General features: G+C 40.0%; 2 protein-coding genes across 2 annotated transcripts; both read right to left on the reverse strand.

The window, feature by feature from the left end:
- Positions 1-3,876: 3,876 nt before the first annotated feature.
- Positions 3,877-14,979, reverse strand: LOC113168665. The gene is made up of 6 exons (XM_033326731.1): positions 14,239-14,979; positions 12,742-13,280; positions 11,604-11,949; positions 8,421-8,951; positions 6,262-7,362; positions 3,877-4,283 (listed from the first exon to the last, which is right to left on the reverse strand). The coding sequence occupies exons 1-6, from the start codon at positions 14,977-14,979 to the stop codon at positions 4,230-4,232; spliced, it is 3,312 nt and encodes a 1,103-aa protein (XP_033182622.1). The 3' UTR covers positions 3,877-4,229.
- A 2,604-nt stretch (positions 14,980-17,583) lies between these two features.
- LOC113166677 lies at positions 17,584-19,638 on the reverse strand. The gene is made up of 6 exons (XM_026366784.2): positions 19,580-19,638; positions 19,357-19,486; positions 18,736-19,254; positions 18,450-18,636; positions 18,169-18,368; positions 17,584-17,899 (listed from the first exon to the last, which is right to left on the reverse strand). Exons 3-6 carry the CDS (start codon positions 19,052-19,054, stop codon positions 17,733-17,735), a joined length of 873 nt encoding a protein of 290 aa, XP_026222569.2. The 5' UTR covers positions 19,055-19,254; positions 19,357-19,486; positions 19,580-19,638; the 3' UTR covers positions 17,584-17,732.
- Positions 19,639-19,848: the final 210 nt, after the last annotated feature.

Raw genomic sequence — 19,848 nt, forward strand, 5'->3', positions numbered from 1 at the left:
AGGAAACTGGGAGACAGAACAGGTGAGAGGAAACTGGGAGACAGAACAGGTGAGTGGAAACTGGGAGACAGAACAGGTGAGAGGAAACTGGGAGACAGAACAGGTGAGAAGAAAACTGGGAGACAGAACAGGTGAGAGGAAACTGGGAGACAGAACAGGTGAGAGGAAAACTGGGAGACAGAACAGGTGAGAAGAAAACTGGGAGACAGAACAGGTGAGAGGAAACTGGGAAACAGAACAGGTGAGAGGAAACTGGGAGACAGAACAGGTGAGTGGAAACTGGGAGACAGAACAGGTGAGTGGAAACTGGGGAAACTGGGAGACAGAACAGGTGAGAGGAAACTGGGAGACAGAGCAGGTGAGTGGAAACTGGGAGACAGAACAGGTGAGAGGAAACTGGGAGATAGAACAGGTGAGAGGAAACAGAGAGACAGAACAGGTGAGTGGAAACTGGGGAAACTGGGAGACAGCGCAGGTGAGTGTGAAGGAATCTGGACCAGGTTCACCTCAGTCTGACAGGAAACAGAAAGAAACACAACATCCTGAGTGAAGCTGGACCTGGACCACCAGGACCTGAGCAGCTGGGGGGCAACGACCTGTGTTATCAGATTTAATTCACATTAATTAACATCAGCCTTCTCTGAATGTCTTTAAAGCTCCTCCATCATGAAGTCTTCCTCACCACCATCATCATCGTCTACCTCAGTGACTCCTGGAGGAGAAACTCAGCTCCTCTCCTCTTCCTCGTCTCCTCCTCCTCCTCCTCCTCTTCGTCTGTCTCTGCAAAGTCCGGAGCTGCAAGCGGAGTTTCTACGAGGTGAACTTAGAGAAGTGGTCTCCTCTGGTCACACACACACAGAATTAACACTACACAAAACCAAAGGTGAAGAGTAAAAGGAGAATTAGTAGAAAGAGAAGCTGAAAGAAGAAGAGAGACGTTGAAAATAAGTTAAAAAAGACAAAAAGAAAATGAATAAAACAGACAAACAACTGTTAAAAAACTAGTTTAAAACAGACTCAAAATGATATAAAACACAAATAAAACCAGTAGAAAGTGAAGAAAACAAACAGGAAAAGACACAAAACAACTAAAACAAGCAGGAAAAAGAGAAACTAAGCAGCAGAGGAACTAATCAAACTGTGTTTCTGTGTCCAGAGCGTCAGAACAAGCTTCGTCCTCACAGGGACGTGGGTGAGTCCAGTCCGTCCCCGTCCAGCTCCAGTCCTCCTTCCTCTCCTCTGAGCTCCTCGGCCTCCTCTCCTTCACCTTCTCCTTCACCTTCTCCTTCTCCATCCTACAGGGACAGATCAGGTGAGTTCAATCCACTCAACTCACCTGGAGACTGTCTGTCTACAGGGAGCAGCTCCCCCTGCTGGAGACAGACAGTTAGTTCACAAGATGGAGTCCTCCAGACAAAAACAAACCACACAGCAGCTTCTAAAATGACATTAATTTAACCGGTTAAATAGAAATTTAACTAGTTAAATAAGAAATTTAACTAGTTAAATAAGAAATTTAACCGGTTAAATAAGAAATTTAACTAGTTAAATAAGAAATTTAAATTTGTGGTTCAAATTTCACATGATCAGTTTAATATTAGTATTTTACTATTATCTGACATTTTAAACTCATTAAAACACAGTAAACCTTCTTTAACAGCCCTCTAATGACATTTAACTGGTCCATTAGTTCATTTTATTTTATTATATTATTATTATTATTATGTTGTGGAGGTCCACTGCAGCTTTTGAGTTTGATTGATCATCAACCAGCTTCATAATAAATCTATTGTATTGGAATTACTGTTTTTATTACCAGGTTATTTTACATGTGGTTCTGAGCTGCTCATACCAACCTATTACCTGGTTAATACTTTAATAATTAGCAAATTTCAATAAATATCCTGTTACAATTTTATTACCTGGATATTAACCCTTTATTACTTTGTTATTATCAAACCATTAACCTGTTATCACCAAACTAAACTACAGCAGAATGTAACGTAAACGTGAATGTAAAGACTGAAGCAGCTGATGTTTGTTTGTTTGTTTGTTTGTTTGCAGCTCGTCTGTCCCTGTCCAGCCCAGAGCTCCTCTCAGAGCTCAAACAGTCCAGGAAACGCTCCCTCAGACATGTTCCTGTGCACAACGGACTGACCACCGTCTTCTCTGGACGAGGAGGAGGAGGAGGAGGAGGAGGAGGAGGAGGAGGAGGAGGAGGAGGAGGAGGAGGAGGAGGAGGAGGAGGAGGAGGAGGAGGAGGAGGAAGAGGAGGAGGAGGAGGAGGAGGAGGAGGAGGTGGAGGAGGAGGAGGACAGGTGAGGACAGCTGAAAAGGTCCCGACTGAAGCCTCTTTACGTCTTTACCTCTTTGACACAACCAGCTCAGTTCATGTTGACAGAGGACACAGACGTGAACAACGTGTGACGTCAGACACAAACTCTGTGATGTTAGAACAAGATATTTATTAAATTACATTTTTTCAAAGTTTGTAGCAACATGCTAAGATAAACTCAGATCACACAGATTCAACAGCTGATGATGATGATGATGATGATATGTTACAGGCCTCTGGCTCCACCCCCTCCACACAACCAGCCAATCAGACGCCTTCGCCCTGAGGTCAGCAGTGCACCTTGACCTGGACCAGATACTGGACCTCGATCCAAGATGAACTTCTGCTTCATTCATTTTAATTTTCTATTTTGTTGTTGTTGACGACAGAAAGTAAATAAAATTCTTTGTTTGAGACGGAAACAAAAGCAGCTTCTTATTTCTAGACATCGAAGAGAGGGGACAGTCGTAGACCTGAAGAGACCTGGGGGGTCACAGGAAGAGACCCATCCTGGTCACAGTGTAGCCAGACAAGGATCCAGTGATGGGGGCAGTAGAGGTTCTGTCATTTCTAAACGTACCTGTATTTACCAGTTATGATCAGACTCGGTTTTACTGCTGGATCAGACTCGGTTCAACCTTCAAACCTCAACACTCAGTTTCTTTTCTTCACACTAGACACAATCATCTGCTGCACCTCCCCAGCACTGCTGACACCAAGCACGAACACTGAGATTGAGCCTGAACCTAAACACTTTGATTTGTCTGAACACTGAACACTGAACACAGACTGTTTTCTTTATCTTTAACCTTTTTAAGCCAACACTGACACTGTACACTTTAATGTATCAATAAAACACAACCAACAGTGAATATGAACATTATTGTTAGCAGTCAGTTTTTAAATTAACACGGTTTCATAAGTAAACTACATATACAACAAATTAAAACAGTGACATCACTGGTGAAAACATCAGAGTCAACATTAGAACTTATAAATGATCAAAATAGAAACGGTGGCTTCTTTTGGAAAACAATTAATCAAATGACATTTTCTAAATGATGAGAGAACTGTAAATTATCAAGGTGATAATTTATAGGTGGGTAAAGAAAAACAAAGCCGTCAGAAGTCTGGTCGTGTTCAGACCTTGAAAATGTTCAATGTAGCGTCGTCAGTTCGTTTTTAATTATTTTAAGTAGAGAAAGATCAGCCACAGTTCATCTGCAGCAGGAACACATTCAGATCTAATTCCCACAGTGATGACAGCTGTGTGGTTTCTCTCCACCGTGAACACGTCGGTGGGTGTTCAGGTTTTAAAGGCTGGTGAAACGTTTCCCACATTAATCACATGAAGTGAACACGCTGATGCTCTTCAAGATGTTTTAAACGTGTTCTGTCAAACTAATGTTCTGTTCTAAGTGTTTGTTCAAATACAATAAAAATATATTAAAGCCAACATCAGTCTTTAATTTACAATTTGTTGACCCTAAAAGCTTTTAAATTTGATTTTTCATTGAAAAGTAGCTGAAATAATCCGGTTTTATTTGCTGCTGTGCTACTTGCAGCTCTACAGTTCCCAAACTTAACATGATGTTAAAACAAGAGCATTAAATATTTTCTAGCTTTAATTGATGAATGATTAATGAGTTCAACATGAAGTCAGGAAAGGTTTCTGTATTTTTCTGTAAATAAAAACTAAACACAAACTCTGAGTCTTTTGGTTTTTGTTTTAAATCAGAGGTCACAGTTCCTACACTTTTACCAGTTAACTCTTTAACACTGACCTGATGGTTAATGTGGAGATACTTGGTCCAGGGCAGGAGTCGGAGACCTGCGGCTCTTTCATCCTTATACTGCGGCTCCGCGGGGCTTAAGTATTTAATTGAATACACAATCACAAATAGAGTGATACTGAGAACCTCCCAAGACCGGACAAACTCCCCGACACCTACATGAACATAAAGAAATCTGCATTTAGAGTCCTGCAGATCTTTGGATCCACAGACGTATGAGAGCAGCTGTTCTCCATCGTGAACTACGTTAGAAACAAACAGACGACAGATACAGTCCTGAAAGTAAAATGTCAGTCACTTCGTACAGCTCTGATTTACAGACGCTGGGCACAGAGGTTCAGGAGCAGGTAAAAGAAATGTGTATTCAGATGTTTAGCTAATATTTCTTTTTCAGTGTTTGGTGACTTAGTGCTTTTTTTCCTATTTATTTTTAAATTCATGTCAAGGCTCCAACAGCCCACAGGAGATATAAGGATGACAGCTCAGGGCATCTTCTGTTTGTTACATGGATAATTTAAGTTCAGCTTTTTAATTCATTTGATAGAGAACTTCAACTCGGCGTGTTATTTATTTATTTATTTGTTGTGCCATAATTTTTTTGAGAGTTCAAAATGTGTTGCATAAATGACATTTAATTTTCTCTGTGCACTTCATACATGTCATAAGAAACACACTTTAGTTCTTTATACAAAGCGTAAAGGTAAAAAAACTATTTTATCTTCATTTTAGATGTCAAAAAGTATTTGCGGCTCCCAGTGGGTTTTTGTCCAAATGGCTGTTTGGGTGTTAAAGGTTGCTGACCCCTGGTCCAGTGGTTCGAGTCCGTCCTCCTGGTTTTAAACCTGGTCGCTGAACTTCAGCAAGTCTTGTTGTTGAAATCTGATTTCCTGTCAGAAACAATGTCTGCATAATGTGGTTCAAGCATCAGAAGTAAAACCTTCAGTCTTTAACTATTTCAACAACCTGATTTGTGATTATTTTAATTATCAACCTGACTCTTTAGTTAGTAGCAGTAAAAACAAACATCTTCTGACACTCACCAATGAAAAAAATAGAAAATTTGACATTTAAAGTATTTTTAATTCCATTTGGTACCACTGAGGTACGACGTAAGGTAAATCATCCTAAAAGACTTCCTGATCTTTGCTCTACTGTTGTTTGGAAGGTGAACCTCTCACAGTCACTTTCTGTTTCTAACTCCATGAATCACTAAATGAAGTGAACTGTTCTTATTTCAACACTAACTTTGAAATGAAGATCTGGGGATCAGGGAATCAGATCTGACAAGCACATGCTGGACTGGGACTGATGCTCCAGGAGGTTTCTGGAGGACAGAGGTTCAGGAGACTGGTTCAGGTGAACCTCCTGTGGGACTATCTTACCTGAAACTGGTTCTGAACACCTGAGTGCTGACTGAAACATAGTACACTGAATTCAGAATATTTTATAACAGGAGTTAATGAAGGTTTTTAATGATTATATGAATATACAAAGGCCTCAATGTTCATAAAACCCGTCATATTACTGAAGATAAATGTAAAAAATATCTAAAGAGGATCAGAACCATTCAACAGACTGAATCAGTGAGCAGACATATGCAGGATACAGTAAAACTAATGTTCATCACATTTAGTCTGTGACACATTTAAACAAAAGGAAAATGAGACAACTTACGAACCATATAGAACCTTTACAGTCACAGAAGTACTGTACAAATGTAAAAGCAGGTTTTAATTAAACACGTTGTTTCAGAGGTAGATCTGTGTAAAAATATAATCCAGTCATTCAGCTGATGTATTTTAATAAATGATGCCGGTGTCAGTTCATTAATAAGTGTAACACAGATTTCTGTCCTCAGTTTTAACTGATCACCCGACATAAAGTCTAGACTGGACATGTTGTCAACTGAATTAAATTAAATAGGGTTTTAAAGCACATTGATTTCTTAGTGAAGTACTACAGTAGCTGCAGTAATTAACAGTTAGAGTAAGTTAATTAAAAACACTTTTCATTAAGATTTAAAGTAAAAAGGAAGCTTGAAATGTAGAAAAAGTATTAAGTTATTATCAAAACTGACATGATAACAGTGTTTTATGTGTTTAGCTTAAAAACCGTGCCTGGGGGGAAACTCACAGGGACCTGAATGATGTTCAGGATGATACTGGGTGAATGCACTGATGAGTTATTCGTATCCGGCCTACTGGGAGATGCTGTTGGTCCAGTTTGCAGATGTTCATTAACGTCACTGGTTTGAACAGAGGCTGTTCTGCACAGTTCTGATGTGTTTTTTGGGGCAATCCTCCGGGGAAAGACACTTTTTCTAGTATGAATTTGTTGATGTTTACTCAGGAGATTCATTTTAGCAAACGTCGTCCCACACTGATCGCATGAGTACGGTTTCTCTCTACAGCTGTGCGACTGAGCTTTCCCACGCTGCCCTGAACCATCCTGATCCTCTCGACTGTGAACGCTGCGCTGGTGGTTTTTCAGGTGGGTAGAAGTCCTGAAAGCTTTCCCACACTGGTCGCAGCTGTACGGTCTCTCTCCAGTGTGAATGCGTTTGTGTGTTACTAGCGCAGACAGATAAGTAAAAGCTCTCCCACAGTAGTCACAGCTGTACGGTCTCTCCCCGGTATGAATCCGCTCGTGGTCTTTCAGTGTTGTTAGCACTCCGAAAGCTTTCCCACACTGGCCACAGCTGTAGAGTCTCTCCCCAGTGTGTGTGCGTTTGTGTACCTTCAGTTCATGTACAGTAATGAAAGATTTCCCACACTCACCACAAATGAATGGTTTATCTCCTGCATGCCGCCGGAAATGAATCTTTAAATTTTTTGCAGTTGCAAAAGTCTTGTCGCACACCTGACACCAGTGACGCTTCTCTTCATCGTGAACACGTCTGTGGTTTTTAAGGTGGCTACACGTTAGGAAAGCTTTCCCGCACTGGTCACAGCTGTACGGTTTCTCTTCAACGTGCGTGCGTTTGTGGAGGATTAGCGAAGCCAGGCCTCTAAAAACCCTTTCACACTGGTCACAGCTGTATTGTTTCTGCTCAGTGTGTATGCGTTTGTGCATTTTCAGTGAATTCAAAGCAGTGAAAATTTTCCCACACTGGTCACAAATGCATGGTTTCTCCCCAGCTGGGCACGTCTTCTCAGTGTTTCCCTTTTTCGATAGTGTCGGAGCTGCGTCACTGCGCTGACGATGGTGTTTGGGTCTCTTCTGTTGATGCAGCTTCTAGATATTAAAAGACAGACACAGTAAGAAAGTGAGGTAGATGATGCTAACAAACCATTTACAGCATGTCTGTAGATGTTTTCATACAACTTCTCTTTCAAGTGAATGTTAATGTCGCTCTGTCTGGTAGATCTAACAATGAGCAAAACGTCCCCTTAGTGTCTCAGTCAAACCTTTTCTGTTCGCTCAGGACACCACATAAGTCAACTTCATCACTAAAAGCTCCTCCCTGTGCCTCTAGGGAGGAGACATGGAGCAGAACACACAGACAACATGTGGTCAAAACTGCATGTGCGATCATTTCTGACCCCTCTTGCCCCGACAAACCCTCTCTGAAAAACTCGAACCTCAGAGAAAAGTCAAACTGCTCTTCACCCTGATGAAGAACACTGGTTTTGGATTGTTGAGGCCTCAATGAGTTGAGGACGAGACCACAGTTCTGTCTCAGTGCATGAGCCTAAAAAAAGGAAGAGAACCAACGAGTCCAAATGTCCCTGCAGAGACTGTGAAACAGAACCAGCCCCCACTCCCACCCCTTCTTTAGGTCTAAATAGAGAATAGACTGTTCAGTGTATCTGCTGCTTGATTTGTGGTTGTTCTGTTCTCATCTACTACAGAATCCCTTCTGCCTGTTGTAAGATGTGAATGACGTGGTTTTTAATCAAAGTTTTACAGGTGGTGACCTGACAAAGCGTTTCAGTGTGTTCAGCGTTAACCTAGTGGAACAGATGACCATCCAACAGACGGTGACCGTCCCGAAGAACGTTTCCCAACAAGCCAAAGACCAGACACAAAGTCCACAACATGAACGCCGACCACCTGAGATGTCCTTTAAATAACCTGACCTTCTGTCTGGATCTGTTGATGGCTCCTTTTATTTTATATTTTTAATTATTAACTAATAAACTAATAAACAGACTGTGAAGATCTGTTAAATAAATAAATAAATAAATAAATATCTATTGATGGAAATCAAACCAGTTTAAAGGGGTCTACTGGTCTTGGTTCTTGGTTCTTTAGTTTTGACTGAAGAAAACCAGTCCTAGTCTCACACTGACCTGTGGATCTGTGGAACCAGCCAGCTCGGTTTCCTGCTGGTCCAGGTCTTGGTTCTGTTCACTTAATCCGTCTTTGTTGTGATCCTGGTCGATGAACTCCTGCCCCTCCTTCACCTCCTGTGTTTGTCTCTTGTACTGATCCGGCTCAGTAAAACCCAGGTCCTGGTCCTGGTCCTCTTTCTTTATTTCCATCTTGTACTGATCCGGCTCAGTAAAACCCAGGTCCTGATCTTCCTCCTTTATTTCGATCTTGTACCGACTCTGGTCGATGAAGTCCGGGTCCCGGTCTCCTTCGTCTGTTTCGGTCTTGAGCTGGTCCCGGTCTCCTTCGTCTGTTTCGGTCTTGAGCTGGTCCCGGTCTCCTTCGTCTGTTTCGGTCTTGAGCTGGTCCCGGTCTCCTTCGTCTGTTTCGGTCTTGAGCTGGTCCTGGTCTCTGTAGTCCATGTTTTCGATGATGAACTGGTTTCTGAGGGGGAACTCTTTCGCCGCCATCTTGGCTAAGTCTAAAGATCTCGCAGATTCTCGCGGTAACTAGAAACTTAAAAACCTTTATTGACAAGATTGTTCAGACACGAACAAGACAAATCTGAAAAAAATAAAATAAAATAAAATAAAATAAACCGAATTGTTTTTATTTATTTTGTTTTCATAGACACAGGTTGGTGAGATTAATGTAAGATTAAAGAGTACAAAACCACAATGATTTAACTTTAATGGATGTAGAATAAATACAGTAACAATAACAAACGTGAACTTAAACTGTTTCTACACGATTTAAAACAGGACTTTCTTCAATAGTTTTTTAAATTCATAGTAATTTTTTAATTTAAATACAGAATTCAGTCCAAACACAATCAGATTCAAGTCCTTTCTGAAAGTTCTGTGAATGAGTTTGAAAGATACCTCTTTAATTGTATAAGCCAAACCTATTTGCATCATCTACAAAACGTATTGCTATAATAATGAATTCCATTTATTTATTTCAGTTTATTTGTATAGTGTAAGATCACAACAGAACTCATGACACATTACAGTGTTTAGAGTTTAAGACAGTTAAAGATATATCTGTACAGAATTATACTGAAAATCCACCTCACAGCGACAGGAAACAGTAAAAGACAGAAAATTCCCTTTTATTTCTTTTAACACCCAGTCGTTCCTCATCCTTCCAGCAGGTGGAGATAAACTCAACAAACATCCTAAACAAACATCACCGGTCATTTAATTTCTAATACACTTCATGAACAGATAAATGTCTTTGTTCACTGGGGGAAACAAAATCTTCTGAGTGAATTTAAATATACAGTGTAGGCGTCAAATGAAAACGTCTACAGAGATAAAGCAGGTGAATCTAATCTAAAAGTGGTTCGACTCTCAGCTCCTCATATGTGGAGAAGCTGACCTGGGCAAGACCCCGAAGCCCTGAGACAGAAATGGTGGCGACAGAATCCTTTTTGTCCATTTTGTCCTGAAGGGATCAATGAAGCAGCTACAGATATTTTGTATTCATTAAATTATAAAACTAAACAACACAGGAGAGTATAATAAATCTTCCTGATCCTGACATCAGGGGCTCAACATCTCTAAACTCACTTTGTTTGTGCACTAACATTTTGGAACCACTTCCTGAAATGATCAAAAACAAGAACAGAGGAGCAGTGTAGTTAATATTAGGAAGAAAACACAAACATTATGTAATTTAACACCTGCAGGTTCGACCTTTTCAACAGCAGATCATAGAAATCAGACCATAGAACACAACTCACTGTGCAGGCTCTGCAGTGTTTTACTGATGGAGTTACCAGCTGCACCTTCAACCCCCCAGATGATCCATCATGCAGCAGCATGTCTAATTTTTCATCAGCCAAAAAGGAAACAGTGAGTTATGTTAAATCAGTGAGTCGGGACACTTTTAACACAGATTGAAGGCAAGAGCAAACAGGGTGTTTAGGTCACTTTTCCAAGCGTACATTTTCCCGCACTGGTCACACCAGTTTAGGTGTTTTTTAGGTGTCCAAATGTAGTGAAGCTTTTTCCACACTCGTCACAGCTGTACAGCCTTTCTCCCGTATGAGTTCACTGATGGGTTTTTAGGTGACTTGTCCGGGTGAAAGCTTTCCCACACTGGTCACAGCCGTACGGTTTCTCTCCAGTGTGAACGCTCTGATGAGATTTCAGGTGTGATGGGAAGGTTTTGTCACATATCTGACAGTGATGCTGTTTCTGCTCCTTTGTGATTAAAGTGAGAGTGTGTTAGATTTCTTTGTACGGTTGGAAACACAAACAGAATCCAATAAATCTGAGTACACTTCATAATATCAGACAAACTGTACCATCTAACAAAGACTCTATTATGTTTAAGTTTCAAAAGAAATGTGCTGTGACATCACAGGTCAGAATAAAACTACAATCTTTCCCTAACTCGAACCAATGTTAAAAGCTAAACCCAACCTCTGGTGACTAATTTACGGACTCAAGTCTTCTGAGCGTCACAAGCTGCTGAACTTTTCCCAGATCCCTGCAGGAATGGTTCTCAGCAGGATGCTGTGGTAAGGTTAGTTCTACTGAACAGAATGAAACATAAGTAATTAATACAATACAGGTACCAGGAAGTCTTGTTTTATACATTCACTTGTTGGACAATGTGATGTAATCTTCATCTGAGTCTAAACACACTGACTGTCCTATGTGTTCTGTCCTTACTGAAACACCTGCTGTATAACACGGGTTGATGAGAAGGTGTAACTTTACTTTATTCTCCTCTCTGTAGGATCCAGTGGGTTTATTTCTGTTCTTCATCCTGATCTTTGGTTCAAACGTTTGACGATTATATTTCAGATCATCCTGTTTTCACACGTGGTTCATGAGTAAAGTTATTTTTTCTTTATATTAGTGATTTTCTATTTTCTATTTATGTATGTACATAATTTAACATCTGTAGCACTAATTATATTAATGAAACAGTGAAAACAGATTTAAAAAACACAAAAACATAGTTTATCTCTTATTTACCTTTAATTAACTTTATATTGATTTAATAATAATTACTTTTAGTACTGCAGTAGTACTGTAGTAGTACTGTAGTACTGCAGGTCAGAAAACACATGATTTGATCCAAAACCAGATTCTCTAGAGTCTCGGACCCTCCAGACTCGTCTGATCCGTTTTCACCGGATCACTGACCTGTTGATCTGAGGGACTCCGGTGGTCCTGGTCCTGGTTTTGCTCCTTTAGTCCGCTGCTGTAGTGGTTCTGGACGATGAAATCTGGATCTCGGATCTCGTCTTTAATGCCGCTCTCGTAGTGGTCCTGGTCTACAAAAGCCTGGTCCAGGTCCTGCTCTTTATTCCCGCCCTTGTACAGACCAGAGTCCTGGTTCTCCTGCTTTATACCACTGTTGAACTGGTCCTGGTCTATAATATCCGGGTCCAAGGGTTCCTCTTTTATACCGTTCCTGTAGTGATCCTGGTCCGGCTTCTCCTCCTTAACCACGATGTTGAAATGATCCTGTCGGATCTTCATCTGGGAACTTTAGTTAATTAAATTTATTATATTTTAACTTGGAATAAATTTTTTAACGCAGGTTTATTAAAATAAACACTTACGGTGCTGTGAGCACGTGTGAATTTCACCAGGTTCTGATAAAAGTTCATTAAAAAGAACATTTTATTTGATTTAATACAGAGTCAAAGTGAGAAAACGGTGAGAAGAGCGACACAGGAGCTAAAATAACCCTGTTAGAGCAGAGGCCCAGTGAATAGTGTTTTCAGGAAAATGAGAGAGGTTTAGGTTTTACTCTTTTATTTCATTATTAATAGTTTGTCCCAGTAACTCCTTAAAAAGCCTCCAGTTAATGATAAATACTGCAGCAGAGCTCTGACATATTATCCTACGTTAGCTTCTCCCCACTGACTATGAAGCATCAGACAGTTTAATTCACTGTTTTTAACTCACTGGACAACTTACATAGAAAGAAAGAAAGAAGCTTCCTACAGAGAGGCACAGTGATACGACACATTCCCTGCTGTTCCTTCATCTCCTACCACCTCAGTCTAGCAAAGAGAAGACGCAGAAGATCAGTCAATGTCACCATTAAATACTGTTTGTTGATCGGATTAATAAATATTCTGCTGTAGGTGATGATTCCTCAGATGGTTATTACTACAAACATCCACTCTCTTGTTGTTTAACTTCATTAAGATGAGTTTGAATGAGTTAAATCAGTACATTCATAAGCTCTAACACTTTTTAAACCCAGTTTATGTGCACCAGCTGAACCACTGAGGAGCCTTACACTTATCTTGTGGAGGTTTCGAGTCACTAGTTTCGTTTTTCTCCCGTGTGCACCCCTTTATGAAGCTTTAGCTCTTTTAACCTGATGAAGTTTTGACCACATTGATCGCAGGTGTACGGCTTTTCTCCAGTATGAATTCGTTGATGGATTTTCAGAGGAGTTTTTCGAGCGAAAGAGTTCCCACACTGGTCACAGCTGTACGGTCTCTCCCCAGTGTGACACAGTTTGTGATTTTTTAAGCTGCACTTTCGAGTAAACGTCGTTCCACACTGCTCACACCTGTACGGTTTCTCTCCCGTATGAACACGCTTATGGATTTTGAGGTCACTTAGCCTCATGAAACATTTCCCACACTGGTCACAGCTGTACGGTTTCTCTCCAGTGTGAATCTGTTGATGGGTTTTCAGGTAACTGGTCTGAGTGAAACTTCTCCCACACTGGTCACAGCTGTACGGTTTCTCTCCAGTGTGAACTCTCTGATGACTCCTGAGACGTGATGGCGTAGTGAAGGCTTTGTCACACTGCTGACAGCGGTGACGTTTGGGCGTCTTGTTGCGTCTCTTTTTCTAAAGTGACAAACAAAGAGAGAGAATCAGACCTCAGGTGGTTAAAACTGTCTGGTACCATAGACAGATGGTGTAAATACTAAGATTAAATAATCAGACAAAAGAGCACAAGACCCCTGGTTATTAAGTGTTTCTGAGTCAGTCATCACTTCAACATGCAAATTACGTGTGAGAAGAGATGTTCCACTCACACTTAATGACACCAAGCTTAATAAAATCAAATCTGAATGAACTATTTCGTTTATTGATTTTTTTAAATTATTCTTAAAACAGGTCGATCACTAGTTTATTAGAATCTCTTGTGCAAAATGCATTCGATCCATCAACAAGAATAAAAAACAGTAATTTTAACCAGTTTATTGACTTTGTGGATGTAACCTGCATCATATTTGGCTAAATCAATCAGCATGTGATCGTTGTTTTATCTCCACAGATTTAATTAATAATGACTTATTTTAATTAACTTAAATCAGTGTAAGACATACAGAAAGATAATTAAGATGTCTATGTTCCAAATTCATGAAATCTTTAATTAAAATTACTGCTAAACAGTCAAAACCCCATTAAAGTCCAGCTCTAATTTTCAGGATCCTCTAATAAAACTCATTTAAAATATAATTTAAATATAACTTAGTTTTCTTTGAATATTCTAGTTTTATTTATTTATTTATTTGTTTTCTTTGAATATTCTAGTTTTATTTATTTATTTATTTGTTTTCTTTGAATATTCTAGTTTTATTTGTTTATTTTCTTTGAATATTCTAGTTTTATTTGTTTGTTTTCTTTGGATATTCTAGTTTTATTTATTTATTTATTTTCTTTGAATATTCTAGTTTTATTTATTTGTTTTCTTTGAATATTCTAGTTTTATTTATTTGTTTTCTTTGAATATTCTAGTTTTATTTGTCCAGGTTTGATCTGAAACCAGAACAAACACACAGATCAGCTCCACACTGACCATCTGGTCTGGGGGACCAGCAGGGTCACCGGGGTCCGGGTCCCGATTTCTCTCCAGTCCGCTCTTCCACAGATCTTGGTCGAAGAAATCAGAGTCCTGACTCTCCTCCTTTATTTGGTTCTTGTAGCGGTCCTGGTAGATGAAATCCTGGTCCTGGTTCTCCTCCTTTATTTGAGTCTTGTAGCGGTCCTGGTAGATGAAATCCTGGTCCTGGTTCTCCTCCTTTATTTGGTTCTTGTAGCGGTCCTGGTAGATGAAATCCTGGTCCTGGTTCTCCTCCTTTATTTGGTTCTTGTAGCGGTCCTGGTAGATGAAATCCTGGTCCTGGTTCTCCTCCTTTATTTGGTTCTTGTAGCGGTCCTGGTAGATGAAATCCTGGTCCTGGTTCTCCTCCTTTATTTGGTTCTTGTAGCGGTCCTGGTAGATGAAATCCTGGTCCTGGTTCTCCTCCTTTATTTGGTTCTTGTAGCGGTCCTGGTAGATGAAATCCTGGTCCTGGTTCTCCTCCTTTATTTGAGTCTTGCAGTGATCCTGGTCTATATAATCCGTGTCCTGGTTTTCTTCTTTAATCCCAGTATTGTGTTGGTTTACGTCGATAAAACCCAGGTCGCAGTTTTCCTCCTTCATTCCGTGCACGCTTTGGTCCTGGTGAATGAAATCCGGGTCCTGGTCCTCCTCCTTTATTCCGTTCTGGTCCTGGTCGGTGAGATCCGGACCCGTATTCCTGCCGGTTGTCGCCATGTTGTTTTTAAAATCTCGCGTCCTGTCACAACATCTCGCGATAGCAACAGGGCCCGCCCCCTGGTTACTGTTGCTAAGGTGCAGCATCAGCATCACGTTTCCAGCAGGTTAAAACTGTGAGGGGTTAAAGGTCAGGATCTGAGGTTCAGAGGGGAAAATGAGAGTTTATAACAAGAATAAATAAATAAATAAAAAAACAACAACAAGAAGAAAGAGTCATCAGAAATTAAACACAATTTCTATTGAATTACTTTACTTTCACCACAGTTCAAACTCACATATAGACGGTGATGAGGGTTTAACTTTAATCACATGTGCTTTTGGTTCTGATTAAACATCACAAATAAAAACTATTATTAAAGAAACAAATGGATTCAGGAGTTCTGGGACAAAACAAGGAAAACAATAAATCTCTGGCATAATTAGACTGATTAGTACCAATTCATGTCACAAAGGACAAACCAAGTCAGTATTAATCAATACTTTTAATAACAGGTTGACATCAGTGCTATTGCTCCAGGAAAGTCATTCAAAAAATACACTAAAGTCGTATACAGAGTATGTGTGCAAAAGAAATGTAATTATAAAAATTAAAAGATTAGAATAAATCAGGTCCGAGTGATGTAGACAAACGTCTGGTACAATAATCTCAGCTTTACTCTTTGTCGCCTGCGTAGCTGCACACACGTTGTTTTACAGTATTATTTAAAGGGAAATTCCTCCCATCTTGGTCACAGTGTGACTGTGCTGATGTTTTCTTCAGCTGCACTTCAGAGTAAACGTCTTCTCACACTGGTCACAGCTGTTCGTCCGTTCTTCAGGGTGAATCCGTTGGTGAGTTGTTAGGTGACTTTTCAGAGTAAAAGTGTTTCCACAGTAGAAACAGCCGTGGGGTTTCTCTCCAGTGATGCCCTGCTCCAATTTTATTGTGGCAGCACCACGAGCCTGAGGTATAGCTGAGTAAAACATGTAAAACACTTTTAAAAGCAGAACTACATCTTTAAAACAGTCATCATGAATAAATGAATAAATCATGAGCAAACTTAACATCTCAAATCACTCAGAAAATATTAAATCTAATACTAGTAAAACGATAAGAGCCATAAAAAAGAAAAACAAACTGATTCTACAGTAACAACTTAATGAACATGCTCAATGCTTTACATGAGTTTGAAACGTCATCTTAAGTCAGTCGACAGGTAAAATATCAGTCTGCAGCCAAGTGACCATGATCAAAGAGCATGAGATAAAAACTAATAAAACCAGAAAGTTGATTAGGAAATAGAACCGTTTGTAAAATTAATTCAGTTCCGACCTCACAGAACATTAAGTTAAAATATCACAACAAATCTGTATGTCATGTTCTATTCCTGTCTTCATCTACAACGCTGGACGCTGTCACCTTCAGGGGTTTTATGGCTACGATGTTGCTGCGCACATCACTCAGTGGTGAGTTTCCAGCTCAATAAAGCCTCAGAGCTGATTTAACCGTTCCAATCTAGAAGTAAATTCTCACTTTCTTTGTATTTTCACTGTCACATTCATTCAGATGCTGTAACTCCTGAATTTCACCTGTGGTGGTTAATAAAATATATAATATCATCTCTATTTGTGGGTTTTAGGACAGTGTAGTGAAAACCTTCCCACACTGGTCACAGCTGTTCTTTGTTTCTCCGCTGTGAATGTACTGGTGATAAGTCAGATATTATTTTATCCTGAACACTTTGGTATCAGCTGGACCATTTCTTACCTTTGTGTTTGCGCTGGCTGACGTTTAAAGAAATAATCTACAAGAAGGTTGCATAAATACTTTGATGATGGGTCAGATTCAATTATCTAGTAAATGTTTTCCCACAGTGAAGACAGCTGAACATCTGTCCAGTGTGAATGTGTTGGTGTTGGCCCCCTGCACAGATCCGTCACAGCTGTACGGTTTCTCTCTAGTGTGAATGAGTTGGTGATTTTTAAGTGCTTCAACGATTTTCCACACTGACCACTTCTTTTCAAATTTTCAGGTTATACAAGTTATACAGGTTCCAGAAAGCTTTCCCACATAGCTCACAGTCGTCTAGTTTGTGTTCACTGTGAACTCTCTGATGAGCCCAACCGGTCGAGGCAGATAGCCGCCCACCCTGAGCCTGGTTCTGCTGGAGGTTTTTTCCTCTAAAGGGAGGTTTTCCTCTCCACTGTCTCCTGGTGCTGCTCAGTGGGGTTGTTGGTTGGTTTTCTATATGATTCTGTATACAGTTATATCTTAAACATTAAACACTGAAAAGTGCCTCAAGATGACTTTTGTTGTAATTTGGTGCTAAAAAAGTCTCACTGATCAAAAATGAACAGTAATTATTTTAAAATATAGGTAATGATAACGTCAAATTTAGATTTGAGGATGTTATGATGATAAAATAATTCTGCTTTACACCTACAGAAGTGTGATGAGGAGCTGCAGAGTAAAACAAAGGAGACACAGATGATGGGATTTTTATTTCCATCTGTTTTTAGAACGTTTTGGATCAAACAGGTTAATAGAGATACACCACCTCATAACTACCCCTATAGAACGTAAGGTATTATTATTATTATTATTATTATTATTATTATTATTATTATTATTATTAAGGTAGACATTGTTTATTGAATTAGAAACATACAAACATACAACATAGAGACATAAGAAGCTTCTTTGGCCTGTTGTATAACCCTGTTCCTCAACACGAACTATTCAACACTAGAGGTAGACGTCCACTTCCAGCTCAATATTCCCTCTGCACATATTTCAGTTTTGGCTGGGCAGTGTTAACAGTCAGTCTTCTTTTAGCAGCTCTTCCTTTTCGGACACTGTTCTCCTCATTGTCAGTGTTTCCTGCTTCACTCTTTGTTTCATCTGTATTTGTCTCGTTAACTGGCTCGTTTCTTCCCTCTGTGTCAGAAAGAGACGGTACATTTTTGTCCTCAGCCTCATTTTTCTGAAACCCCGTTTCTCTCAGTAACCTGGTTATTGGTTATATATAGTGCATGTAAACACCGTCACTGAAGCCCAATACATGAATTTACTAAACTATTTATCATTATTAAATGGCACGGCTCCACATGTTGTAGTTATTTCGTCAGTTCTCAGCCAATCAGGAAATCCCTAATATTCATTACTCTGCTCATCAGTTTCCAAACATTTGTATATGAGATACTCACTGAGATGGACAGCCACTCCCCGGCACATGTCAACCTGCAACCTCTTCAGGTGGTGCAGTAGAGCAGATGTCTTGTCGTCACTCAGGTCACTGTGCAAGACGCGAAAACGTTTCACGTATGTCAGGAAGGTGGACGCTGAGTTTAGCATGTTCCTAACTGATGCTGGAGCGCAGCCTTCATCTTGTAGGTGGTTTGGGAACCTGCAACCAAATTCAACAGCATTTATTTTTAAAAACATCAATGAGACATAATAATTTAAACATAATATTTATTCTACTTACTCCTTTAACTGTTGCATATTATAGAGGAATCGGAGCGATTGTAATGCAGCCTGTTGATCCTTCGTGTGTTTCAGCATGAACATCATGAACGAGAGCACATGAGACTTCTGTGACTGTGCAGTTTCTCTGTCTGCGGAAGACGTTCGGCAGCCCAGTCTGAATTTGTGGAAGTCATCAAGAACTCCTCCTGCAAATAGAAGCAACACCTTAAGGTCATATTTTCGTTCTTAAACAAACTGCCACCTTTCTGTTGGCCTGTTAAAGATGGATTCACGACTTAACCTACCACAAACTGTGCCTTCAACTGCTGTGAGAAGGCTGTGTGGTCCAGTTTTCCCAGAGTGCCGTACTCTCGCTCTCTTTGTCTCTTTGGTTTCTGGATCGGGTGTTTCAGGGTGTGGACTGGAGTTAAGAACGGAGGCCTTCTCTGCCAGGATCATTGCCACCGTTTTTTCTAAACGCTCAACTCTTAAGGACAAAGCAGCACAGTCTTTACATCTCTGCTGCTCAGTGAGGTTGAGGGCTGTAGGTTTGGACGCCGCGACGTTGGAGGAGGCAGATACTGATTTACGCAGAGCAGGATAAAGGCTGTCATTTCTGTCCATCGATGTCCCTCTTGTATTTTCTGCTGCGCTGGTGGAAGGCACCTTATCGGCTGGTTGATGTATCTGTGTAGTTGTTGGCTCCTCTTCAACCAGGTCACTCTCCAGAGTATTCAGATTATCATCCAGTACTAGGACACCTTCCTCTGGATGTGTTCCTGTTTCTTCCAGTGATTTTACTTTAAGATCTGGAGCATTGAGGTCTAAGTATTTCAAACAGTGAAATAAAAAGCATGAACATGAACATTTCTTAATAGAATCTACTATAATATAAGTTCCAGAAAACGTTGATGTGGTCTTCTTACCATTAATGTTTAATGACGCATCAATGTCAAGAGTGCACACAAGCCCAGGAGTCGGGTTTGACGCTCTTAACTCAGCAATTTGTTTAACAATGAGAAACCGCTTGGCCTGGAGCAGAAACAGTTCAACTTCCTGATAGAAAATGTGTTAGTTATAATAGTATTATAATAAAATCTAATACATCACAGTCAGTTACATCTTGTACATCTGCAATTTAACACTCACCCTGGGCTTACATAGGTGGAAGATTGACAAATGCTTGTCCAGCCTCACTATATTCTCTTTGTCACTTGAGTTTCCCATTTACCCTTAAAAATAAATAGAAATGTTATTTACAGATAATTATTTGAATCCTCGTTCAATCCTGTGGAGCATGTTATGATAAAAGCATATTTTCTACTGTATATGAAAACCTACCTCCCAGATCCATATCTCAGAAGAAGTTTGCGTTCCTCTTTGTTAGAAACATGGTGGGAAACATTCAAATGTTGGCC

Source organism: Anabas testudineus, chromosome 18 (assembly GCF_900324465.2).
Source record: "Anabas testudineus chromosome 18, fAnaTes1.2, whole genome shotgun sequence".
Taxonomy (NCBI): Eukaryota; Metazoa; Chordata; class Actinopteri; order Anabantiformes; family Anabantidae; genus Anabas; species Anabas testudineus.

Excerpts from the sequence above, each read along its gene's own strand:
- LOC113168665 (XM_033326731.1), bottom strand. The coding sequence starts at position 14,979 with ATGGCGACAACCGGCAGGAATACGGGTCCGGATCTCACCGACCAGGAC. Across the intron at positions 13,281-14,238 it reads CTGGTCCCCCAGACCAGATG|AAAAAGAGACGCAACAAGAC; the intron begins GTCAGTGTGGAG and ends TTGTCACTTTAG. Across the intron at positions 7,363-8,420 it reads CTGGTTCCACAGATCCACAG|AAGCTGCATCAACAGAAGAG; the intron begins GTCAGTGTGAGA and ends TTTAATATCTAG.
- LOC113166677 (XM_026366784.2), bottom strand. The coding sequence starts at position 19,054 with ATGGACAGAAATGACAGCCTTTATCCTGCTCTGCGTAAATCAGTATCT. Across the intron at positions 18,369-18,449 it reads AATATGCAACAGTTAAAGGA|GTTCCCAAACCACCTACAAG; the intron begins GTAAGTAGAATA and ends ATTTGGTTGCAG. Across the intron at positions 17,900-18,168 it reads GGGAGTGGCTGTCCATCTCA|AGGGAAGAAACGAGCCAGTT; the intron begins GTGAGTATCTCA and ends TTTCTGACACAG.